Source organism: Chiloscyllium punctatum, chromosome 2, assembly GCF_047496795.1.
Source record: "Chiloscyllium punctatum isolate Juve2018m chromosome 2, sChiPun1.3, whole genome shotgun sequence".
NCBI classification, from domain to species: domain Eukaryota; kingdom Metazoa; phylum Chordata; class Chondrichthyes; order Orectolobiformes; family Hemiscylliidae; genus Chiloscyllium; species Chiloscyllium punctatum.
The window spans coordinates 24,867,309-24,894,399 of NC_092740.1; the positions used below are offsets into that span (position 1 = coordinate 24,867,309).

Consider the following 27,091-nt stretch of genomic DNA (forward strand, 5'->3'; position numbering starts at 1 on the left):
ACTGTCCTTCGGATGGGATGTTGAAACCTGAGTTCTCCTCCAGGAGGGTTATCATGGTATAATTTCGAGAGCAGGGGCATCTTACTGCTATGCTCTCGTAACTCATTCTTCTCTTTATTCAATCACTCATGGTATGTGGGTCTTGCCAGCTGGGATAGCATTTATTGTCCATTTCAAAACTCAGTTCGAAGTTAACCATACTGCCACGAGGCTGAACAAACCAGGTAAGGGACAGAAGTTTCCTTCCCTAAAGGACGTTTGTAAAGCAGATGGATTTTACGACAATGGTCATCATTAAACCTTTTAATTCCAGATTATTATTGAACTCAAATTTCACCATTTGCCATTTGAGCCCAAGTCTCCAGAATATTACCTGGATTTCTAGAATAATAAGGTAAAAACAATGACTGCAGATGCTGAAAACCAAATACTGGATTAGTGGTGCTGGAAGAGCACAGCAGTTCAGGCTGCTCGTTGGATGCTGCCTGAACTGCTGTGCTCTTCCAGCACCACTAATCCAGTTTCTAGAATAATAGTCGACTGACAATTACTACAAGGCTATCGCCTCCCTACATCTGTTAAAAAGCTGAGGTTTTCATCCTACTGTTGTTCTGGGGATTTTACTGTACACAAACTGGCTATTATGTTTGCTTACATTACAACACTGACTGCGTTTCAAAAAGATTTCATGGTGGGTAAAGTGTCCTGGAAGATTCAGGGGATGTGAGAAGCACAATATAAATTATTTCTTTTGATAAGGGAGTGACTTCTCCCCTGATGGCGCCATCTTTCCTGCCCCAGTGGTGTCATCCCAATTGCACAGCCAAGGCCAGGAGCTCAAATATAACCAAGAACTCAATGTAGTGATTTTCATTTAATGTCAACTGTTCACAGCCAGTGCCAAGATCTTTTTGAAATAGAGTCACTCTGTTGACATGGCAGGACTGAGTAACCAACATATGAACAGCAAAGTCCCAGTGTACATCAACAACAATAAAGCAAACAACCAGATCATGTGTTAGATTATCCCTGAATGTGCTGTCCGAAGGAACTACACATTTGAAGTATGGTTTCTGTTGTTATGTAGAGCAAAACATAGGAGGAATTGCCACCACATGCTTTCATCCTGCATCAATGCTTTCACCATCATTAGGCCAAAGATGATTCAATTCTATGTGCATGCTTTAGTATAATTTGCTTTTCTCTTCTAGGCTTCATTTGTGGACATTTTGGAAAGAGTGACTATTTTTATTTCTTTTTGTTTTTAACCTTCTGCTTTTAGCTTTCCGTGTACTGGATACAGGTATTCCCAGTGTTGGCAAAAGCATAAATATTGACTGCTGTGCTTAGATCTGCATGTGGACTCCTGGTTCTCCTGTTGCTATAAAGATTGCTGCTTTTGTTGGGTGCTGTTTTGGGTTTGCAGTGATTTTATATGTTTCACATGTCGTACAAATTTCTGCTCCAATGCAAAGTTCCACATGATTAGAAGGAATATTGGGAACTACATTAAGCAATAGCCGCTGGCTGATTTTCTATTCATTGACCCTTAATCATCTAGAGTCGGTGGAGTAATGGAGTGCACTTGCTAATTTGTCAAGTCTTCCCCATGTAGTAACCGTGCATGATCGTACATCCAAATGTGCTGTTAACTAATGCTGATATAAATCATTGAAAGGATTGGATCCTTATTAATGGAATGAAGCAAATGCCAGTGATGTTCATGTACATTGCTGCAACTGTACAGAATTCCTTGGTGCAGAACTTTTAACACATTGGTTGCACTTGTTAAAAAAAAGAAGAATTTTAAATAAAAAAGCACATTTGTTGCAAGTAGCATTGAACCTAATAGCATTTGCATTGATACCGTGGAATTGGTTTTGGAATGTGACAGAAGGCAGTGAAGAAATGGCTGTGTTGAAAGTATTTATAATCAGGATAGAGTTGGTGCGCCTAAGCCAAGAATATATCATGTGACTTTGATTTGCATTTCTGCAAAATAGCTTGGTTTATATCTTAAATGCAAAATCATTTATCCGCATTGCTTGACAGCATTGAAAATAAATTGGTAGCATGAACACAATTAAGTGATTATTTTGTGTTTTTTTAATCTTCACAATTTTCATTCACATTAAGAATGAGAGTATCTGTGTGAAAGTTGAACTGGTTCAAACTTCAATTTATTTTTCAAGCTGCTCTCATCACTTTTTACTCAGTCAATGAAGCATAATGCTTGCCTGTTCCTGTATCGATTATGAATAAACATTAACATGATCCAAATTCCAAAGTAATCACCAACTATATTCAAAAAATGTACTTCAATTTCCCCAAATATTTCAGAAATACAGTAATTCCTCAAGATAGGCAATTAGACCAATGTAAAGATTGTGACAATCTTTCCTAGTGATGGGCTCAATTGCTAAATCATGATTTTGTCTATCGATACTTAAAGTTGACAAAGGATCTGGATCCATTCAGAAACTTTCAAAGATATCGAAGAAAGTGAGACTGGAAATTGCAAGGACACTGGCAATAATCGTTAAGTCTTCCCTTGCCTCAGGGGAGGTGCCTCGGGACTGGCGAATTATGGTTGAGTTCCAACCTCTCCAATCAATCCTCATAACTGATTCTCCTTATTCCTGTAACCATTCTTGTAAATCTGTTCTGCAGTTTCTCTAATCTATTCACATCCTTCCTCCAGTGTGGCATCTAGAACTGTACACAGTATGCCAGAGTATGCCAGCTCGGGTCTAAATGCCTTGTATATGGTTGGAATCACCTCCTAGCTTTTCTACTCAATGCTTCCATTTATAAAGCCCAGGATACAGTAAACTTCAGGAGTTACTCTGTCCCTCTGTTCTGCCACCATCAGTAACCTATGCTAATATACACTAAGGTTGCCCTGTTCCTACATCTCAATGTATACCCATATTTTGTAATGTCTGTCCATGTTCTTCCTATCAAATGCATCATCTCATTTTTCCACCATCTGTCCACTCGACCAACTTATCAATGACGTTTTGGTGGTCTACACTGTCCTCTTCACAGTTTACACGTTTTATATCATGGCAAATTTTGAAATGGTCCCCTGCACACCATGATCTAATTTATTAATGTACCTCAGGAAAAGCAAGAGTTTCAATCCTGACCCTTGAGGAACCCCTCTGCAAACCTTCCTTTCACATGAAAAATATCCATTGACAATAGTTCTTTGGTTCATATTAGTCCTCTTCCTTCCATGGGCTATAATTTTTCTCATAGATCTGTTGTATGACACTCTACTGGACAGGAGTGATATTGTGACTGGAGTCAGTAGACATTGACAGAGATGTGAGGATTGATGAATATCCCTAAGGTTTACTTGCTTACCCTTGGGTAGTCAGATAGAATTTTACTCCAGTATCTTAAATGGGAACAGTGAAGCCTATCACGGAGCCAGTGGCTTATGGTCTGACTTCATGTGGTTTCCCCAAGCCATGCTTTGCTCTAGGCCATGTGAAGGGTCATTGTTCTTTGGTAAAACAAACCCAGGGAATGCTGGAGAAACTCAGCAGGTCTGGCACTATCTGTGGGAAGAGAAACAGAGATAATGTTTTGAGTCCAGTCTGACCTTTCTTCAGAACACAGGGTTTCTGAACCCAAAGGCCCCATCCTCAAATGCAACCCATTGTATTCAGCACCGAATATGAACCTCTTGCATACCTTACCACTTAACTTTCCTCAGTAGTGTTAAAGTGTCTTCAAAGTAGACCTTTAAACAATTTAGCTTCTGAATTATGGCACAACACTGTTGAAAGGCTCCATGTCTTGGTCTGTTGTACCACTCTTGTTCAAAGTGGATTACTCCTTAGTTTTCTCTATTCGACACGTTTGAAGCAGACCAGACTTGGAAATAGAATCATCATAGAATCCCGGCAGTTTTGAAAGCAGGGCATTCTGCACATCTAGTCAACAGTAACCCTCTGAAGACCAGCCCGCTCAGATCCAACCCTTACTCAAGCCCTGTAACCCCTCCCCCCCAATTCCCACGGCTGATCCACCCAGCATGCAGATTCCTGGACACTACGGACATTGTAGCATGGTCAGTGCATCTTAGCCTGCACACCTTTGGCTTGTGGAAGGAATTCAGAGCACCTGCAATAAGCCCACACAGTCACATAGAGAATGTGCATACTTCACACAGATAGTCGCTTGAGGGTGGAATCGTACCCAAACCCTTGATGCTGTGAGGCAGCAGTGCCACCGTGCCACCTTAAATCTAACCAAACAAATCACCAGCAGTTAAGGGTATAGTCTTTAACAAGGATTACCTGCCAGTCAAATCTGTTCCAATGGTAAGGTGAAAATCTGAGCCACTTTTCATTTTTAGCCTGCAGCTATACTTCCCTCCAATTAATATATGGCTAACTGGAGCCCTGAGTGAAGTAGCTTCCCTGGCCCAAACCCTAGCTAGTGCAGGCTGGGGACCCCTATTTGATGCCCAATTCACTATCCCAAGACCTGTCCAAAACATCTGTCCAAAATTCTCTCTCCACAGATATTGCCTGACCATCTGATCATTTCCAGCTTTCATGCATTTTTTAAAAATAAATTTCAGATTGTCAGCATGTGCCGTACTTTATTCTTGCTTAGATCCTGATGTGCTAATAGGCGAGGGGACCAGTTAGCTCAGTTGGCTGGATGCACTGAGGCATGCACAACGCGGCATGCACTGGCTGACCTGACTATGAAGGAGTCTTCTTCGCACCCTCTCTCCAAGCCTGAGGTGTGGTTACCCTCGGGTTAAGCCACCACCAGTTGTCTCTCTAATGATGACCTATGGTGACTTTGCCTTTACTCTCTGGTTACACAGAGTTAATGACTTCTGGGAAGGTGATTATTGCAAGACTATTAAGGTAAGGTTCTGAAGACCTGGGGTTTGAATCCCACCGTGGCAGGTGGCTGAATTTGAACTCAGAAAATCTGGAACTGAGAATCTAGTGGTGACCATTATCAAGTGTTGGAAAACCCATCTGATTCACTAATGTGCTTCAGGGAAGGAAATTGCTGTCCTTATTTTGTCTGGCATACACGTGACTCCAGATCCTCAGCAATATGGTTGACATTGAACTGCCTCCCAGGATAATTAGGGATGAGCAATAAATATTGGCTTAGCCAATGATGTCTATGACCCATGGATGATTAGAAACAGAAACATTCTGGGGAAATAAACACGGAGAATGCTGGAGAAACTCACTGGCAGCATCATCCCAGCCCTCCTTTCCCAGTTACACACTCTTCCAACCTCTTCTGTTGGGCAGAAGATACAAAAGCTTAAACAGACGTACCATCAGATTCAAGCGCAGCTTCTTCCCTGCTGTTATCAGACTTCTGAATAGACCTCTTAAATTTTGAATCTAATGTTGATATTGCTTTTTGTGCATTTTCTCTGCAGCTGTAACTTTGTATTCCTCGCTTGCCCTGTGATGTTTGTATGGCATGATCTACACTTTTCACTGTACCTAGGTATATGTGACAATAAGAATCAAATCAGATCATCTGTGGAGGCACAGGAAACAGAGTTGACATCTCAACTCTAGCATAACTCCACATTGGTTCAAATCCCACCAAATTCTTGAGTTGAAAGCTAGTCGAAATAATGGTGACCATCAGCAATCATAGAAACCCAACTGGCTCACTAATCTCCTTGCTAATTCTCGGATTAAGCTGTGTTTATTTATTGTGATTTTTTTTTCCACAGGGATCTAGCGGCTGACTTGTTGACCATGATACCTGACAGTGAGCTGTTGTTGGTCAAACTGTGCGCCTTCTACCCAGGAAGCACTGCAGAGGTTGATGATCTTCATGAGAAGGTAAAGTTTGGGAGCTGCAGAGACCATCTTACAATTTTCCAGAAAGGTTTGTGCAAAAGGTGCACAGGGAAAAGCATTGGTTTTGTTACTGTTGCCACCCCAAAACTCTTTGAAAAGCATTTTTGTGACTGGATGCCTGTGTCCAATCGTGTAACACAGGGCTTGGTGCTGGGTCCTTTGCTGTTTGCTGTATGTTAATGATCTGCATGGTGGCTCAGTGGTTAGCACTGCTGCCTCACATTGCTGAGTTTGATTCCTGCCTCGGGCGACTCTCTGTGTGGAGTTTGCACATTCTCCCCTGTGTCTGCATGGGCTTCCTCCAGGTACTCCGGTTTCCTCCCAAAATCCAAAGATATGCAGGTCAGGTGAATTGGCCATAGTGTTAGGTGCATTAGTCAGGAGTAAGTATGGGGTGGGGGACTGGGTCTGTCTGGGTTCCTCTTTGGAGGCTCGGTGTGGACTTGTTGGGCCAAAGGGCCTGTTTCCATACTGTAGGGAATCTAATCTAATCTAGACAGCAATATTGGAGCTCTGGTCAGTAAGTTCACAGACTAACAAAAACTGGTGGTGTGGTCAATAGCAAATAGGAAAGCCTTAGTGTACAGGATGATATAAATGGGCTGGTCAAATGGGCTGAACAGTGGCAAATTGAATTTCATCCTGAAAAGGATATGGTGATGGGAGAACTATCCATACACCCTTGAAGCCAGCAGGAAAGGTAGAAAGAAGGTATATGGGATACTTACTCAAGGCATTGAATACAAGAGCAAGAAGTTTTCATGGAGCTCTATATAATGTTAGCTGGACCACAGCTGGAGTACTGTACGTTTGTAGTTGCCACACGACAGGAGGTTGTGATTGGACAAGAGAGAGTGCAGAGGAGATTCACCAGGATGATGCTCGGATGGAGCTGTTCAGCTCTAAAGGGAGACGCAATAGGCTCGGAGTGTTTTCTTCAGAGCAGAGAAAGCGGGAGGGCATCTGATTGAGGTGCACCTTGTTTTGAGAGGCATAGAGAAAAACTCTTCCCCCAGTGGAAAGGTCAGTACCAAGGGGGGACACAGTTTTAAGATAAAGAACAGGGTGTTTAGAGGCAATCTGAGAAAAAAATTTTCATTCAGAGGTTTGTGGGTAGCTGGAACTTGCTGCATAGAAGAGGTGGTAGAGACATGAACCTTCTCAACATGAAAAAATATTTAGACAAGCAATCACAGCATGTGGACCAAGTGCTGGAAACGGGGATTACAATAGATAGATGGCTGATGACTGGTGCAGACATGATGGGCTGAAAGGCCTTGTTTTGTGTTTTAAGAACTCTAGGACCCATTGGTGACACCAATAGTGTGGTTCACAGTAATGTGGCAGAAACACACACAAGGAATGCAATCACTCATTCCTTTGCAGAACATGCTAAAGTAGCCCTTAAATGGAGAAGCTTCCATTCTGTTCCTTCCTGCCTCTTTTCAGCAGTTTTCCAGCACATAAATAAATGGCAGTTTCGAACAGCCACTGTAGGGCATTGCTGTGGCTGTAAAATGGGATGATGAAGGTGTGGCAAATTGCTGCCCTCTGGCTTCAGGAGAATTTAATTTCTTTGATTTTTAAATTATTTTCCAGGCAGAATCAGATAAACAGCTCTGAAATCACACCATCCTGTGTCTTTGGGAGTGTGGAAATGTCAGATATTGCGCACACTATTCTCCACACTCTGGGCTGTTAACCTCAGTAAGAGGGAGCTTCATGAGGTCACCCATGAAGGGGCAAAGCAGAAAGAGGCATAGTCACCATGGCAACCAGCTTCTGCATGGGTATAAGGGGGAGCTGTGTGCTCCCACAATAATCCACTGGTTGTGTGAAACAAGGGAACCCAAGGGAAGACACGATTAAAAAAGGATGGGATTTCCCCATTCAGTAGCATAGAGATTAGTGGCAGTGGTTCAATTCCAGCCTCGGGTGACTGTGTGGAGTTTGCACATTCTCCCCGTGTCTATGTGGATTTCCTCAAAGTGCTCCAGTTTCCTCCCGCAGTCCAAGGATGTGCAGGTTAAGTGGATTGGTCATGCTACATTGCCAATAGTGTCCATGGATGGGCAGGTTATGTGGACTAGCCATGGGAAATTCAGGAGTACAGGAATAGGGTAAGATGGTCGGTCTTGGTGAGATGCTCTTCGGAGGATCAGTGTGTGCTGAATGGCCTGCTCCCACATTATAGGGAATCTATGATTCAATGATCAATCATTCCACAATATTCATTTCAGACCTTGATCTCATTCTCCACTGTCAGACAGATTCTGGGTGAGGGTGGCATGGGGTCACGGGTCCAATTCAATGAAGCACTTTTGCTCCATCTTGAATTACAAACAAGGATTTACAGCCTATTATCTGCAGCATCCTGAGGGTATTGGGGAGGAGGTGGGCAAAGTAGGGGTAGCAAGGTGGCAGCGTAGGCTGCTGAATAACCTTGAACTTTTTAAAATGATGGTGGAGAGTAAAGATGTTAAAGTTAATTGATCAGTGTCTAAAATCAGAGAGTATCTTATTTTATTCCAGGAGCCAGGTAAGAAAGGCAAAGCAACAAGCAAAGGATGAAGACACTGACTATAGTGCGGCCATGTTTGCTGAGAATATAGAAGTAGGGTAGGAAAGTAAACTGTGAGGATGGTGTATAATGTCTGCCAAGGGATACAGTCAGTTTACCTGAGTGGGCTTAGGAGGGGGAAAACTCCTGAGAAACAGAAAAGCAGGAAGTATTGAACATGAGAATCTAGTCATTATTATTTTTCAGAGAGATTTGGGTGTGCTTATACGTAAGAGTTGCAAAACATTAACGGGCAGATATAGCAAACAATTGGATGGCAAATTGTATTTCAGCTTTGATTGATAGAGAGAAATGTGGTGATTGCGATGAGGCCAGCCAGATGGACCACATAGAATATGAGTTCCCTGATTGTTAATCTGGTCCAGTCAGGGAGTCCTGGCTGACAGATACAAACAGGAGTGTCAGAGGTTCTGCTCACTCTGAGCTGGCTCTGAGGAAGCTGGATCAGTGTCAAGTACCATGCACATGTAAATAAAGGGTGACTGGATCCTGTCAGGATACACTTCCTGCAATTCAATAGACTTTGGTAAAATCAAAAGCTCAGATTAATGTTAAATGGTTTTACACACCTTTGATAATGAAGGAGGGGGTGTAACAAAATCTTCGCTAGCTTGAAGCCTGGGAGGAGAGAGCTATTCTGGGAGGAGAGGTAGAATAGGAGTGATGTCTACTCTCTGGAGTTTAGAGTGAGAGGTAATTTAATTCTTTTGGCTGGGGCGTCTGGAACTAAAAGTCATAATTTGTAATAAGGGATCAGACATTTAGGATCGTGATGAGGGGATTCTTCGCTTCAGGATTGTGAAACTTTAGAACTTGGATACTCAGGTGCTGATTGTATTCAAAACTGAAATCATTAATTTTTGGGTACTAAGTAACTCAAAGGATATTGGAAAGCCGAAGAGTAGAGGTCGGGTGATATTCGTATTGATCAACACAGCAGAATTAAGGTGCTGTATAGTTCACTCCAAATCCCATTTCTTATATTCTTTGCAATGCATCGTTCTGTTATACCAGTGGTTTGATTGATATGTTATAAAATAAATCTCTTCACAGTGTCATTTACCAACCTGTGAAGAATGTTTGCAAATCGCGGAAACATTTCAAAGTGAAGGGGAAACGTTCCAAGCAGTAAAATATTATTTATTGAGTCCAGTGCCAGAAAAAGCACTTCCAATTGGCCTTCTTTATGTTAAAGGTAATCTTCCTGCTTCCAGTTATCTTATTGATTGTTCTTTAATTAACTTGTATAATAAAATGTATGGAGATACAGCATTTTCCTGATTTCTCCTAAACAATTTGTTCCTTCATTTATTTCATCATGGGCACAGCTCATGTTGACAAGCCCGCGGTCATGTTCAAACATTCTATGTTTGATTGTGTGAGTCTGTTTACTGTCAATGTCTGATTGGTTAACTCTGGGCATAGACCGAGAGCAAAGTAAACAAAGTTATCGTAGAGCTTTAAGCCAGAGCTGAAATGTAGAGTAGACATTTTAAAGCACCAGCGAGTTTTCAAAAGATTTGTAGCTCAGGTTGAGGTTCTGGATGTAGGTTTGCACACAGAGCTGAAAGGTTCATTTTCAGACGTTTCATCACCATACTAGATAACATCTTCAGTGAACCTCTGCATGAAGCACTGGTGGTGTAGCCCACTTTCTATTTATGTGTTTGGATTTCCTTTGGTTGGTGATGTCATTTACTGTGGTGACGTAATCTTCTATGGGTGATGTCATTTCCTGTTCTTTTTCTCAGGGGGTGGTAAATGGAATCCAAGTCAATGTGTTTGTGAATAGAGTTCTGGTTGGAATACCATACTTCTAGGAAAACTGTTTGGCTTGTCCTAGGATGGACGAGTTTTCCCAGTTGAAGTAGTGTCCTTCTTCATCTGTATGTAAGGATACTTGTGAGAGTGGCTCATGTCTTTTTGTGGCTAGTTGATGTTCATGTACATGTTCACGAGAATTCCTAGAAGCATGGCATTCCAACTGGAACTCTATCAATAAACACATTGACGTGGATCCCATTTACCACCCCCTGAGAAAAAAAACAGGAAATGACATCACCAACCCAAGGAAACCCAAACACATAAATAGAAAGTGGGCTACACCACCAATGCTTCATCCGGAGGCTCAGTGAAGATGTTACCTAGTATGGTGGAGAAATGTCTGAAAATGAACCTTCCAGCTCAGCGAGCAAACTTGCATCCATTTTAAAGCACTGTCAATAAAAACTGTTACACACACAGAAAGAAATGTTGCCCCTTCATTGGTTTGAAGTTGAAGATATAACATGGTCAGCACCCATGCTGATTGGCCATTGTAGATATATTGATAAGGTGAGAAGGATGTTTCCTTGTTCAAAGAACACTGGACCAGTCAACGTTAACCACACATTATCACATGTAGGTGCATGCCATCGAGGGAAGGCATTGGATGATTATTTGGATAAAAATGACCTGTAGGACCTTGAAGTAAAGGCAGGAGAATGGCATTAGGTAACAGAACTGATACAGACTTGATGGCTTGAATGGCCTCCTTCAGCACTGTAACAACTGTGTAATATTCCCTTTTTTAAAGGACACTGGGAAAACCAACCTGAGTTTGGGGTGAGGAGGGGACACGGCAGGATTGGGAGCACAAGATGTAGAAACAAGTCAGTGGTTTTCACTTGCCCTCACCTTTCATGGTGAGCTTAGTTCAGAGTTCAGAACTTTCCAGAAAGCCATTGGAAATAAAAAATGTGCACAAATGTTAAGCAGGAGCAGCATAGGTTTAGGGTGAGAGGGGAAAGATATAAAAGAGACCTAAGGGGCAACCTTTTCACACAGAAGGTGGTATGTGTATGGAATGAGCTGCCAGAGGAAGTGATGGAGGGTAGTACAATGCAACATTTAAGAGGCATTTGGATAGGTATATGAATAGGAAGGGTTTGGAGGGATATGGGCTGGGTGCTGGCAGGTGGGTCTAGATTGGGTTGGGATATCTGGTCGGCGTGGACGGGTTAAATCGAAGGGTCTGTTTCCGTGCTGCACATCTCTATGACTGTATGAGGTGCATACTGTTGCAAATCCTCCTGAATCCAATAATTCATTCACTTATTTTCAGTTTCAGACATAACTGAGGTTGGCTAAAGACCAACTAGCCCAGTAAGTCAGGCTGCTGCACAATTTGGCCTGACCATCATGGCTAAAATGTGCTTTGCTCAACCTGAACTTACCCTGACATCAATGTGATCAAAGTAATCTGATGCTAACAAGGGAAAAACAAAACTTTGTAAAGTTCCTCTCTAAAACCGAAAGCAATCAAACCCAATCTTTGAGATTACTTGCACCAATTAGTCTTCGTAAAGGCATTTATCTTCCATATAATGTAGTCTCAACTATAGTCAGGAGCCTCTCCAGCTTTCCTTCTATGAAAATAAACTACTGCAGATGCTGGAGATCTGAAGGTAAAACAGAAAATGCTGGAAAAACTCAGCAGAAATGGCTGGATCTGTGCAGAGAGGGACAGAATTAAGGTTTCATTTCCAGAATGAATCTTCTTCAGAACTTACTTCTTCAGATCAGTTGAGTTTCTCCATCATTTTCTGCTTTATTTCTGTTTTTATTTCATTTCACTCCTGTCATTAGTTTAAATAATGCAATGCGCCTGTTTATAAATTTGTTGTTAGCACGCTAAACTCCAGAAAGGAATGCTTAATGGTTGGACTAATATTCAATATTTCCAAATATGTTGGTTGTTCTGGGCAAAATTGTCCTAGGGAGCCTAACTCTGGCATTAACATTCATTCCTGTGAGAAACCATGCTTCACTTAAAGTTACGGCACTTAAAGTCGACATTGTAATAAATGTTTGAAATTCATATCAATGTCTTGTCTGCTGTTTGGAAAAATGGTCCAAAATCCAGCAACTCACTAACTATTCGCTTCTTCTAACCCAACAGAGCAGCTAAGTAGCCCTGATTGGAATTTGGACTCCATCCATGAGATCCTGGACCTGCTCAGCTACATCCGCACTGACCGGCTGATGCAACACAAGTGTAGCGAGTAAGTTCGATCTCAAATACTGCACTTATTTAATGTTTTTAAAAAGTCTTGGCTTGAGGTTATTGGACTGAATGTACTGTGTTAAATGGTACTTGTTGGTCCTTCGCACTTGCTTGTAATGGATATAAACTAACATGCTGCATCATAAACTTTGTGCTTATAATTTTACCTACACAAGAGCAATGCTCCATTTGTGCTTACATACGCACTGCTGTGCTGTCCTACAATGCTACCATACACAGCTGCAGGTAGGATGGGATAGGGGTGGTGGGGACACAATTCCTATGCACCGACCTTATGTATCACCATGTTCATTTAGGCCCTACCAAACTGGACAGCCACAGCTGTATCAGAGCAAGCCATGTTATGGCGCTATTCCATGTAACTATTACCTCACAGTTAGCAGCTCTGTTATACCCAAGACCGAAGGTTACGGGTTCAACACCAAGCCAGGAATTGGCAACACGATCAAGACTGACGTGTTGACAGCTTTCATTTGTATAGCACCTTCGACATAATTGTTATGGACCAGGCCAGACCCCCTCAAGGTATGTGAAGAAAGTTGCTTGGACCCTAACATGTCTTCTTTCAAAGGCAGATGTGAAGTGGATATTCCAGGCATGATGCAGCTGGTCAAAGCACTCAGCTTTAAGCAAAACAATTTATTTAAACACTACAGTTGAATCACAAACAAAAGAAAACAGAATTTAGAATAATTTAACTATCAGAAAATTTAAGCAACCTGGTACGACAAGTTATCTCAGGAACTGTTCCAATCCAGTAACATCCCATAAACACACCTCTTGGCAAAAAGGTAAATTGAAACCCAGATTCTTGCAGGCAGTAAGGAACAACATCCAAAGAGATTTCAGAGAGAAAGTCAGTCAGGAATCATTACTGAAGCTTGCAACCTTTCCTGGACTCTAGCGTCTTGTGACTGCCACAGCTAAACCAAACTAGAGACAACCTGAACTGGGAGATCTGACCACTCCCCTGCCATTGTTAAACTAGGCTCATTCTAGACAGCTCGGCACCTCTGCCATTACAACCTCTCTTTAAGAAGTTGTATAATTAAACATTCCAAATTGCCTCATGGGTGCATTATCAAATGACATTTGACACACCAAGCCACATAAAGAGGCATCAGAGGAGACAACCAAAAGCTTGTATAAAGAGATGGATTTTAAGGACAGCATTAAAGGAAGAAAGATTTTCCAATAGCTTAAGGCCTGGTCAGCTAAAGGGGCAGTCACCCATAGTGTATTGATTAAAATTAGACATATTCAAAAATGGCAAAGGTAGAGAGGTATTGTTATCTCAGAAAGCTCTGGGACATTAATTGGATCTGTTATTATAGTTAGGTGGTGGATACTTATTGGGGACTCACCTCTACTCACACATACACAGGACCAAGTTCACAGAGGGTGAGATGTGTGCTCATGTCTCTGACAAGAAAACATAAATGACCTGTAAATTTTCCATGTTTCTAATTTTCCCTAACGTAAAATTGGCCTGTGACACAATTGGGAACTCTTGTCTTTCAGATTTCGGAATGAACTACTTATATTCTGTGGTTACATTGCTACCTTACTGGCCATGAGAAGACATTACAACAGCATTGTGCCTGCACTTTATGAATACACCAGGTGAGGGCAGTATCTACCGACACATCTTTTGCTCAAAAATTAGGACAGTTTTGTAAATATTTCAATACAAACAGATTTTCGTGGAGTGCGTTAACAAAATTCGATTTTGTATCAGTTGGAGCAGATCCTGTGAGGTGAAAGAATTAAATCATTGAAATGTCAATGAACTAACTCACTTGCTCGAAATGCTTTGAAGGTCAAAATGTGTTCCAAAGTTAAAGATAAAGTTCTCAGAACAGGAGAGTTAATGGTCTGATCCACACAAAACAACGAAGTCCAAGCTGAGCTCCTACTTTCGGCTTACTTAGTGTGACTGCAATGAAGTGGCCCAGTATTCTTATGTCTGAAAGGCCAATGGAGGCAAATACAGAGGAGTTTGAGAAACAATGGAAAAGGAATAGCTTTCAGCCTTTGGGAGAAGAGACAAGACAGTGGAAATTATTTTTATTCATTCATGGAATGAGGGCACCACTGGCTAGGCCAGCGTTATTGCCTATTCCAAATTACCCAGAAGACAGTTTAAGAGTCAACCACATTGCTGCAAGCTGGAGTCACGTGTAGGCCTGACCAAGTAAGCATGGTAGTTTACTTCCCTAAAGAACATTAATGAACTCAATGGATTTTTCCTCACTATCAAATTCATGGTCATCATTAGACTCTTAATTCCCAATGTTTATTGAATTCTCAAATTCCACCATCTGCCATGGCAGGATTTGAACTCAGGTCCCCAGAGCGTTATGTGGATCTCTGAATTAACAATCCAGTAACAATACCACTAGGCCATTACCTCCCCAAGAAGCACTAATCAGAAAACTCTTCTAAAGAGCCAGCGTAGAAAGGTTGATCCAAGTGACCCCCATCTTGTGCTGACACTGTATCGGTAGGCATTGTGTTTGAGCTAGTCAGCAGTGGTACATAGCGGCCTGATCTACTTCAGTCTTGTTTGGGGTGCTTATTTCTTGGGATGTTAGTGTCCAAAATTTCTATTCCTAATGACCACCTCGTGAAATGAAGACTGTAAATGTAGGAAAGACTCAGCATCATCATGGGAAGCAAAGAAAAAAGCAGAAGTTCTGCTCAAAGATCATTCATCTTACTGCACTCGTTTTCATGCTAATTGGAAATGACAGAGTTTTCAAGACCCATTTGGACTGACTGAGAACCTCCTCCAGTCCAAGGTCACCTCAATTGCTCATGAACCAGGCGCACTTATGACCCAAGGAGCACTGGTCCAATCGCAGCCTGGCAACCAGGGTTGAATGGTGGGGAGGGAGAGCAACATAGAGGCCTGAGAGACATGGGTCCAGCACCACACACTCTACTGTCATTGGGGTTGGGGGTGTCCATTCACCCAGGTTACACAGAATCATCGGGCAGCTGCCAAGACAGCTAAGGAGACTTCAACTTACAAAACCAACCCAGACAATATTGGAGGAGTCATCAGGCAGCTGGTTTTATTTCAGTTACTCATGAGAGAACAGCTGGTCTCTTAGTTGGTTATATCGCTCGACCTGGCACAGTCCCCAGAACCAAAGAAAGACGCACAGGTTTTTGAGCTTCCCTAAAGAAACTATTGAATCTTTCTAAGCACAACAGGAAGGCCAAAGGAGAGCAAGCTCAAAGAGTTCATGACTAACAACAACTGTCCACACCCCAACGAGCTCCGTCTTCTATCTCCTCTTTCCCAAAACAAATTAAGGACTGGAACAACCTTTCACAGATCTTAACCTCTCACGCCCCCTAAGAACTCATTTAAGTAAAGACTGTTGAGCCTTTTAATTAATGTGACCGTTGACTGCACTTATTGTGTACCTCCGATTAAAATTCATATGTGGGGGTCCCTGCCAAGAAAGGGACCATTTTCCCCACCCCCGCCAACTGGAGTGGGCCAGTGTTGTGATCTCCTCATTTCCAATATTTCCAATGTGCACGGACCAACTTCCTGGTTGAGGATATCCATGGCTCAGTGTCCCTGAGTAGGAGGGACTGCCTTTCCAGGAGAGGAAATTATGGCTCAAATTTTGGGATCATGGTGGAGAAAGGTTGTCGCCGGTATTTCTTAAAGTAGCATTTTGCATTGAAGATAACTCTTTAAGTAGATCGCAGGGAGAAGTAAAAAAAGGTATTAGGAAAGAAGCTGCAAGAATTAACAGTGGAAATTTAAATTGTATAAATTTAAATTATATTATGTTCAGATAAGTCGGGGATGGATGCTCGGGCAGTTGCTTGCTCCTCCTGCAGAATGTGGCAGGTGGGAGACATGGCACACGTCTCCGCTGGCTCCATCTGTGGGAAGTGCACCCAACTCCAGCTCCTCGAAAACCGTGTTAGGGAATTGGAGCTGGAGCTGGCTGAACTACGGATCATTCGGGAGGCTGAGGGGGTAATTGAGAGGAGTTACCGGGAGTTGGTCACTCCTAAGGCTCAGGACAAGGATAGATGGGTTACAGTTAGGGGGAGGAAAGGGACAGACAGACAGTGCAGGGATCCCCTATGGACATTCCCCTCAGCAATAAGTATACCGTTTTGGATACTGCTGGGGGGGATGACCTACCAGTGGAAAGCCAGAGTAGCCAGTTCTCTGGCACTGAGTCTGACACTGTGGCCCAGAAGGGAAGGGGGCAGGATAGAAAAGAACTCGTGGTAGGGGACTCGATGGTTAGGGGAATCGACAGGAGATTTTGTGGTCAGGATCGGGATTCCCAGAAGGTATGTTGCCGCCCTGGTGCCAGGGTCCGGGACGTCTCCGATCGGGTGTATAAGGTTCTAAAAGGGGAGGGCGAACAGCCAGAAATCATGTTACATATTGGCACTAATGATATAGCCAGAAAAAGGATTGAGGATATAAAAAGTGATTTCAGGGAGTTAGGATGGAAGCTGCAAAGCAGGACGAAGAGTAGTGTTCTCTAGTTCACTACCGGTGCCACGAGATAGTGAGGCGAGGAACAGGGAGCTTAACACATGGCTGCACAGTTGGTGTAGGAGGGAGGACTTCAGATATGTAGATAATTGGGATGCCTTCTGAGGAAGGTGGGACCTGTACAAGAAGGACAGGTTGCACCTGAACTGGAAGGGGACCAATGTCCTGGGTGGAAGGTTTGCTCGAGTAGTTTGAGAGGATTTAAACTAGTATGGCAGGGGGGTGGGAACCTGAGCTGTATACCGGAGGTGAGAGTTGATGCAGATGAGGCAATAGCAAGAGGTAGACCAGCTAGTGGGAAGGATTTTCCTGGGAAGGAACCAAGCTATCAGTTAAAGTGTGTTTGCTTTAACGCAAGGAGTATCAGGAATAAAAGTGACGAACTTAGAGCATGGATCAGTACCTGGTGCTATGATGTTGTGGCCATAACAGAGACATGGGTTTCTCAGGGGCAGGAATGCTTGCTGGATGTCCCAGGGTTTAAAGCATTTAAAAACAATAGGGAGGGGGGGAAAAGAGGACAGGGTGTAACACTACTAATCAGAGAGGATATCACAGCTACAGAAGCTTCCATTGTCGAGGAAGATCTGCTACTGAGTCAGTATGGGTGGAAATTAGGACCAGCAAGGGAGCAGTCACCTCTTTAGGGGTTTACTACAGGCGCCCCAATAGCAGCAGGGAGATGGAAGAAAGCATAGGTTGGCAGATTTTGGAAAAGTGTGGACGTAGTAGGGTTGTTGCAATGGGTGACTTTAACTTTCCCAATATTCATTGGAACCTCCTTCGAGCAAAAGATTTGAATGGAGCTGTTTTTGTAAGGTGTGTTCAGGAGGGTTTCCTAACTCAGTACGTTGACAGGCCGATGAGGGGAGAGGCCATTCTAGACTTGGTGCTCGGAAACGAGCCGGGACAGGTATCAGATCTTGTGGTGGGAGAGCATTTTGGTGATAGTGACCACAACTGCCTCACATTCTACATAGCAAAATGGGAGGATATTTAATTGGAGAAGAGGAAACTATGATGCGATTAGACATGAGTTAGGAAGCATGGATTGGGAGCAATTGTTCCATGGTAAAGGCACTATAGACATGTGGGGACTGTTTAAGGAACAGTTGTTGCAAGTGATGAATAAATATGTCCCTCTGAGACAGGCAAGAAGGGGTAAGATAAAGGAACCTTGGATGACGAGAGCGGTGGAGCTTCTCGTCAAAAGGAAAAAGGTAGCTTACATAAGGTGGAGGAAGCTAGGGTCAAGCTCAACTCTAGAGGATTACAGGCAGGCAAGGAGGGAGCTCAAAAATGGTCTAAGAAGAGCCAGGAGGGGACACGAGAAAGGCTTGGCAGAACTGATTAGGGAGAACACAAAGGCATTTTACACTTATGTGAGGAATAAGAGAATGGTCAAAGAAAGTAGGGCCGATCAGGGATAGCATAGGGAATTTGTGTGTGGAGTCTGAGGAGGTAGGGGAAGCCCTAAATGAGTTTTTTGCTTCTGTCTTTACGAAAGAAACAAACTTTGTAGTGAATGAAACCTTTGAAGAGCAGGTGTGCATGCTGGAATGGATAGAGATAGAGGAGGCTGATGTACTTAAAATTTTGTCAAATATTAAGATTGACAAGTTGCCAGGCCCGGACCAGATTTGTCCTTGGCTGCTTTGGGAAATGAGAAATGCAATTGCTTTACCACTTGCGAAGATCTTTTCATCCTCGCTCTCCACTGGAGTCGTACCTGAGGACTGGAGAGAGGCAAATGTAATTCCTCTCTTCAAGAAAGGAAATAGGGAAATCCCCGACAATTACAGACCAGTAAGTCTCACGTCTGTCGTCTGCAAGGTGTTAGAAAGGATTCTGAGGGATAGGATTTATGACCATCTGGAAGGGCATCGCTTGATTAAATGCAGTCAACACAGCTTTGTAAGGGGCACGTCATGCCTCACAAACCTTATCGAGTTCTTTGAGGATGTGACTAGAAAAGTTGATGAGGGTCGAGCTGTGTATGTGGTGTGTATGGTCTTCAGCAAGGCATTTGATAAGGTTCCCCGTGGTAGGCTCATTCAAAAGATCAGGAGGAATGGAATACAGGGGAACATAGCTGTCTGGATACAGAATTGGCTGGCCAACAGAAGACAGCGAGTGTTAGTAGAAGGAAAATATTCTGCCTGGAAGTCAGTGGTGAGTGGTGTTTCACAGGGCTCTGTCCTTGGGCCTCTACTGTTTGTAATTTTTATTAATGACTTGGATGAGGGGATTGAAGGATGGGTCAGCAAGTTTGCAGACGACACAAAGGTTGGAGGTGTCATTGACAGTATAGAGGGCTGTTGTAGGCTGCAGCGGGACATTGACAGGATGCAGAGATGGGCTGAGAGGTGGCAGATGGAGTTCAACCCGGATAAACGTGAGGTGATGCATTTTGGAAGGTCAAATTTGAAAGCTGAGTACAGGATTAAGGATAGGATTCTTGGCAGTGTGGAGGAACAGAGGGATCTTGGTGTGCAGGTACATAGATCCCTTAAAATGGCCACCCAAGTGGACAGGGTTGTTAAGAAAGCATATGGTGTTTTAGCTTTCATTAACAGGGGGATTAAGTTTAAGAGTGGTGAGATCTTGTTGCAGCTCTATAAAACTTTGGTTAGACCGCACTTGGAATACTGTGTCCAGTTCTGGTCACCCTATTATAGGAAAGATGTGGATGCTTTGGAGAAGGTTCAGAGGAGGTTTACCAGGATGCTGCCTGGACTGGAGGGCTTATCTTATGAAGAGAGATTGATGGAACTTGGACATTTTTCATTGGAGAAAAGGAGGAGGAGAGGGGACCTAATTGAGATATACAAGATAAAGAGAGGCATAGATAGAGTCGATAGCCAGAGACTATTTCCCAGGGCAGAAATGGCTAATATGAGGGGTCATAGTTTTAAGCTGGTTGGAGGAAAGTATAGAGGGGATGTCAGAGATGGGTTCTTTACACAGAGAGTTGTGAGAGCATGGAATGCATTGCCAGCAGCAGTTGTGGAAGCAAGGTCATTGGGAACATTTAAGAGACTGCTGGACATGCATATGGTCACAGAAATTTGAGGGTGCATACATGAGGATCAATGGTCGGCACAACATTGTGGGCTGAAGGGCCTGTTCTGTGCTGTACTGTTCTATGTTCTATGTTCTATAAGAACCTGAGAAATAGGGTATTCAAGTATTTTCTGTTTGGTTCTGGCAAGCTGTTTACAGTCGCATAGTTCCGCATAGTTCTTAATTTTCTGGGTGCTCAGCTTTGAAGATACTCAACAACTGATCATTCACTGTCCGCCCAGGTAGAGGATTCTAAGGTTCTGTTAATTGGAAAATATTGCCGAGGCTGGAAATCTGAAATAAAAACTGAATATATTGGACAACATTCAGCAGCTTATTGTAAGGAGAGAATCAGTTCCTGTTTCAGGTTAATGGAAGTTCATGATAATACAACATTTATGTTGTGACCATTTAAAAATAGGTGATTTGCTTTCACCTCTCAATGGGAACTATGTTTCTCTACCTCCTGTCTTAATGCTAGTGCAGAGGCAGCTCAGCATTTTGCAGATCAGGTTGGAAACCATCATTTGTCCACTTCCACTTCATTAAAAAGGGAAATGTTAAGACCATAAGACATGAGAACAGGAGTAGGCCATTCGGCCCTTCATGACTGCTCAACCATTCAATAGGATTCTTGCTGATCAAATATTCCTCATATCCACTTTCCTGCCCTTTCTCCGTAACCCTTTCTTCTCCAACTGATCAAGAAAATATCTATCTCAGCCTTAAATATCCACAAGGATTCTGCCTCACAGCTCTTTGTGGCGAGGAGTTCCAAAGACTCAAGAGAGTTCCTCCTCTTCTCAGTCTTAAATTGGCGCCCTTTTATTCTAAGACTCTATCCTCAGGTCCTAGACTCTCCCATGACAGAAAACATCCACTCAGCATTTAAGAATCCTATATGTGTCAATAAGATGACCTGAACTCAAATGAATAGAATCCCATCCTGTTTAGCCTTTGCTCCTAAGACAATTCTGCCATACTAGAGATCATCCCAGTGAATCTTCCCTGAACTGTCTTCAATGAACTGATACCTTTACTTCAGTAAGGAGATCAAAACTGCTTTCAGTACTTCACATGTGGTCTCACCAACATCTTGTACAGTTGTAGTAAGACTTCCTTACTCTTATACTCCACCTCCCCTTTAACTAAGGGCTAACATTCCCTCAGGGGGATGAGTCTTTGGAACTTCTTGCCACAGGGAGGTGTGGGGCAGAATTCTTGATCAGTTGGAGAATAATGGATTATGGGGAAAGTATAGGAAAATGGACGTGAGGAATGTCTGATGGTCCTATTGAATGGTGGAACAGGCTCGAAGGGCTGAACAGCCTACTCCTGTTCCTATTTCTTGTGGGCTTCATCCTGATAACCACAGACTGTATTACCATATTTTCAAAAGTGAATATAATAAAGCTCTTAACATGGCATTTTAAGTTTAGCTGAATGTAAAAATAAGGATCTCTTCTGTGTAGAGATCAAAGGAGTATTCCGAACTGAACAGCAACACAGACCCCAGGACCTAAGTGGCCACCTCTTAATGTTCCTTTTGACATAGACAGCTCACAGCTTACTTGAGAAGGACAGCAAATGATGGCCCTGATATGGCCTACTCTTGAACACAGTTTCGAAAAGATTAAAATGATCCAACTTTTAAACAGTGTGACGCTGGAGCTGAGAGACTTGAGCAGTCAACTGGTCGGTGAATGTTCTGCCATTTTAAGATTAACTGTAAAGTTCCACGTGAGGCCAAGGGTGGCTCAATTAGAGTCAGGAATCCTGGCCTTGACCCTCACACTCTGCTCGCACTTTGCAATTTCCAGTTGTGCCTGAAAGGTCTGCCCTCTTTGTTACAGCCAGCTCTTGAAGCGTAGAGAAGTGACAGTCCCGATACGGATTGAGCAGCTATCGGCCGAGCTGGATGGGTGGAGAGCCTGCACTCAGTCAGCCAGCAAGTGAGTATATCACTAGCCAAGAGAACCAAACTCACTGCGCATCCTTAATGACACAGGCCGCCAAATACGTTCAGTGTTTTTCCATCTTTGGGCTGCTACACTTAATTTTATGGTGAAGTTATGACAGAGCCGCAGGAGCACAGCTAAGAATTTATTCTGTCTATTGTTTTAAACTGAAGGAACTAATTCTGAAGTCATCATTCCTGTGTAGGTATCGACGCCAGGTGGGGGAGGATATTGGAAAGGACATTTCTTGGTCACGCCTCACTGCATCACCAAGTAAAACAGTCACACTTCATTCATCTTCGAGCACTAAAGTCGTGGGACTACTGGCTATAGTAAGGGTGAAGTCACCATAGTCCCACTCAGTGGGATTTAGTGGTGAGTTTAATCAGAGGGTCACCACACATCAGGCAAGGGATGAGATAGGGAAGGTGGTATCTCAGCAAGTATGGGAATTGAACCCATGCTGTTGGCATCACTCTGTAATGCAAACCAGCCATCATACCAACTAATCTAGTTGATCGCCCCCCCGCACCCCACTAGATGTACACCAAGATGTTAAATTAGCCCAGGGCTACAAAAACCAATTTAACTTTTTTTACTATCTAACAGTGTTACCTTGCTCGGAACGCTAAGGTGAAAGATAAGTGTGCTAATAGCAATATTAATGGATCAGTAATATTTCAACATCCACTTGGGCTGGTGAAGGAATGAATGTGGGAAACAGAAGGAGGTCATGTGGCCCTTCAAGCCCGTTCCACCATTCCACTCGATCATGGTGGCTCAGTGGTTAGCTCTGACACCTGACAGCACCAGGGGGCCTCATTTCAATTCCACCCTTGGGTGACTGTCTGTGAGGAGTTTGCACATTCTCCCCATGTCTGCATTGATTTCCTCCCACAGTCCAAAGATGTGCAGGTTAGGTGAATTAGCTGTGGGAAATTGTCCTTAGTGTCCATGGATGTGTCGGTTGCGTGGATTAGTCATGGGAAATCAAGGGTTAAGGAAATGGGCTGAGTCTGGGTGGGATGCTCTTTGGAATGTTGGAGTGGACTTGATGGGCTGACTGGCCTCTTTCTGCACTGTTGAGATATCTGCTTGATTCCTTGTTTGATCCACATCCTTTAATACCTTTCCTTAAAAAAAATTCTGTCAGCCTCAGATTTAAAATTTTCAATTGGTCATGTATTTCTATCATATAGTCTCAATTACCTGACCAAATCTGACCACATTTTGTGAGACGTACCATGAGGCTGTCAGACTGCATATGTTGGTGACATTCCAGTGATAGAAGGAGGGAAATTCATTTGAAAATTCATTCTTTTCTTTGCTGCATGATCATTAATTTGGTAAATTGTACGCCAAAAGGTGCAGAAATTGAACAGAAGAGAGACAGTTTGATCTGTTGTGTTTAATATAATCCAGTTCATGTAAATCTGAGACTGGTCTAGCAAGGTCCACCCAGGTAAATTTTCACATGTTTTACTCAATAACATCAACTTTCCTTATAACATGGGCATAACTTAATAAAATGCCCCAAGATGCTTTAATGGAATATTATTCAACAAAATAGTTGATATGTCGGTAATTGGAAAGGGAGTCACAATTTCCAGATTATCAGCAAGACAAATAATATTTGCAAGTGATGAATTCAAAGGGTTACAGTGATAGAGCTAGGACTAGTTGGGTAGCCTCTTTCAGAAGCCGGTACAGATGCAATGGGCCAAATGGTCTCCTTCCGTACTATAAAATTCTATGATTCTGCAAAATGTGACTCTGAGCCACATAAGGCGATATTGGACTAGATGAACAAAATCTTTGCCAAATATGTCACTTTTAAGGGGTGTTTTAAAGATGGAAATTGATGTGGAGACAATGAAGTGTGGAGAGGGACTCCTGGGGTTTAGGGGCCTAGTCAACTGGGGCACAGCCACCATCAGGGAGAAGTTAGAATCAGGAATGCCCAGGAAGGTGGCACTTGAGGAACCCAGACAGCTCAGAGGTTTCGGGGTCGGATCAGAGGGATGAGATCACAAGCCCTGGAATTAAGTTTTTAATTCCATGGAGAAGTGCCAGTATTGGACTGGGGTGGATAAAGTCAGAATCCACACGGCACTAGCTTATAGTGCAACAGGTTTATTTGAAATCACAAGCTTTCAGAGCACAGCTCCTGCACCTAAAGAAGGGATAGTGCTCCAGGAGCTTGCGATTTCAAATAAACTTGGTGGACTATGACCCGGTGTCATGTGACTTCTGACTTTTTAATTCAGGCATTGTTTGACATGTAGGTCAGTGAGCACAGGGGTGATGGGAACAGGACTTGGTACAGGTTCGGGCCCACACAGAGTTTTGGATGTTCTGTGGTTTACTGGGAGCCGAATGTGGAAGACAGCTGAGAAAGCATTGAAATAGTCAAATTAATAAAAGGGGAGAGACAGTAGCACCCCTACCTCTGGCAAACTGCTGTAGTACTTTCACTGAACATAATCCAGGATCAGAGTCTAGATCAGAGTGGTGCTGGAAAAGCACAGCTGGAAAGGCAGCATCCAAGGAGCAGGAAAATCGACATTTCGGGCAAAAGCCCTTCATCAGGAATAGAGGCAGGGAGTCTGCAGGGTGGAGAGATGAATGGAGGGGTGGGACTGGGGAGAAGATAGCAAAGAGTACAATAGGTGAATGGGGGGTGGGGATGAAGGTGATAGGTCAGAGGGGAGGGTGGAGCAGATAGGTGGGAAGAGATTGGCAGGTAGGACAGATCATGAGGATGGTGCTGAGCTGGAAGGTTGGAAATGAGGTAAGGGGGAAGGGGAAATGAGGAAACTGGTGAAGTCCACATTCCTCCGCCTCTGCCGTTTCTGCTCCCAGGAGCTCCAGTTCCACCACAGAACACACCAGATGCCCTCCTTCTTTAGAGATCGCAATTTTCCTTCTCACGTGGGTAGAAGATGCCCTCCAATACATCTCATCCACATCCCACACTTCCGCCCTCAAACCCCACCCCTCCAACCGTAACAAGGACAGAACCCCCCGGTCCTCACTTTGCACCCTACCAACCTTTGCATTAACCATAACATTTCCGCCACCTCCAAATGGACCCCACCACCAGAGATATATTTTCCTCCCCACCCCTTTCCACTTTCAGCAAAGATTACCTGGTCAGGTTCACGCCCCCCAACAACCCAACCTCCCATCCTGGCACCCTCCCCTGCCACCACAGGAATTACAAAACCTGCGCCCACACCTCCTCCTTCACCTCCATCCAAGACCCCAAAGGAACCTTCCACATCCATCAAAGTTTCACCTGCACATCCACCAATGTCATTTATTGTATCTGTTGCTCCCGATGCGGTCACCTCTACATTGGGGAGACTGGACGCCTCCTCGCAGAGCGCTTCAGAGAACATCTCCAGGACACCCGCACCAATCAACCCCATGGCCCAACATTTCAACTCCCCCTCCCACTCTGCCGAGGACCTGCAGGTTCTTGGCCTCTTCCACCGCCGCTCCCTCACCACCCGACGCCTGGAGGAAGAACGCCTTATCTTCCGCCTCGGAACACTTCAACTCCAGGGCATCAATGTGGACTTCACCAGTTTCCTCATTTCCCCTCCCCCCACCTTACCTCAGTACCAAATATGTGCACCCCTCAAACTGAATTAACACCCATTACATTAGCGGAATATCTGAACCTCATGTAAATCTGTTTTGCCAGGCTTTTGTGCCACAGTGGTGGTGTACCTCTGAACGAGGGAGACCCAGGTTCAAACCTATTTACTCCAGAGGTGTGTGTGAGAAAATATTGGTTCGAAAATACCTGTAAATGTTCCTTTCACCTGCTGGCAATCTAAATTCTAATGACGTTGTATCATAGCAGTGAGAATGATGACTGCATCAGTGTTATTCTTTTTTCAAATGCGTTCTAATTTACCTATCGATTGCCCTCCCACTGTTGGTTGTAAAGCTGATAAGTAATTTGAATCAACATTGTTTATTGCAATCCTTCAAAACACACGTCTCATATGAGTTGCTTTCCAAATTCTGTCAGGTCACTTGAGGACTTGCCTTATACACCTCCTTCTGAATCTCAAAGAGAAGTGTACAGCATTTTGCTAAAAAGGATTAAGGAGGAACCCATTAAAGGACTGATTGGTCCTGATTATGTCACAGGGTCTAATCTTCCCAGTCATTCAGATGTCCATACCTCCTGCCTCACAGGCTTACGGATACAAGTAAGAGAGCATGTTTATTTTTTAATTTATTGTACGCAGCAGTTGAAATTAACTTTCAATTGATGTAATACCAAGTTTATTTGCATAATTTGTACTGATAATCATCTGTTTAAACTTGTATTATAACAGAGTCCTTCAACAAGTATTTAATTTGGCTAGTTGATAGATAAAGAACTTCATAAATATACATAAAAAAGCTTAGAAATCGGCCATCCTTCCCTCTTCTTAAGAAGATAATGAATATGTGCAGGAGTTGATCGTACAACCACTCTCTGCTGATCAATGTAATTGTAGCTTACCTTCGGTTTCAACTCCACTTTAATGGCCATTCCCCATATCCCTTGGCTTCCTGAGAGACTAAATAGTTGGCTCTCACAGCGTTAAATGTATCCAGCGATGGATCATGCATTGCCCTCTATGACACAGCATTCCAAGGTTTCACAATCCTACAAATGAAGAACTTTCTGTTCATCTCAGTCCCCTTCGCCTGAGACTATGCCCCTGATTGCTTGACAGCCTAGCCAGGAGAAGGTGGGCTCTCAGCGCCTATCCTGAAATGCCTCCTCAAAATTCAGTACGTTTCAAGGAAGTCTTCTAAACTCTGGAGAATTTAGGCTCATTTTAATTAGCCTTTTTTGATAGGACAACCCTCTCATCCTATATTTGTGAACCTTGAGTGTCCTTTCTCCAATGCAAGTGTATAAATGCCAGTGTTTATGAACCTCACACGTATGTGAACAGTTTTGGTTTCTTTATCTAAGGAAAGATATACTTGTCGTAGAGG

General features: G+C 43.3%; 1 protein-coding gene across 3 annotated transcripts in view; it reads left to right on the forward strand.

Moving 5' to 3' along the window:
• The window catches only part of wdr17 (WD repeat domain 17), a 166,405-nt gene that overhangs the window by 133,158 nt on the left and 6,156 nt on the right, over nucleotides 1–27,091 (forward strand). For all 3 annotated transcript variants that reach the window (XM_072594584.1, XM_072594585.1, XM_072594583.1), the window contains exons 23-29: nucleotides 1,283–1,303; nucleotides 5,741–5,852; nucleotides 9,505–9,646; nucleotides 12,392–12,494; nucleotides 14,039–14,140; nucleotides 21,977–22,075; nucleotides 26,124–26,307. In XM_072594584.1, the coding sequence (XP_072450685.1) occupies nucleotides 1,283–1,303; nucleotides 5,741–5,852; nucleotides 9,505–9,646; nucleotides 12,392–12,494; nucleotides 14,039–14,140; nucleotides 21,977–22,075; nucleotides 26,124–26,307 (763 nt within the window). The remainder of the gene's footprint in view (nucleotides 1–1,282; nucleotides 1,304–5,740; nucleotides 5,853–9,504; nucleotides 9,647–12,391; nucleotides 12,495–14,038; nucleotides 14,141–21,976; nucleotides 22,076–26,123; nucleotides 26,308–27,091) is intronic.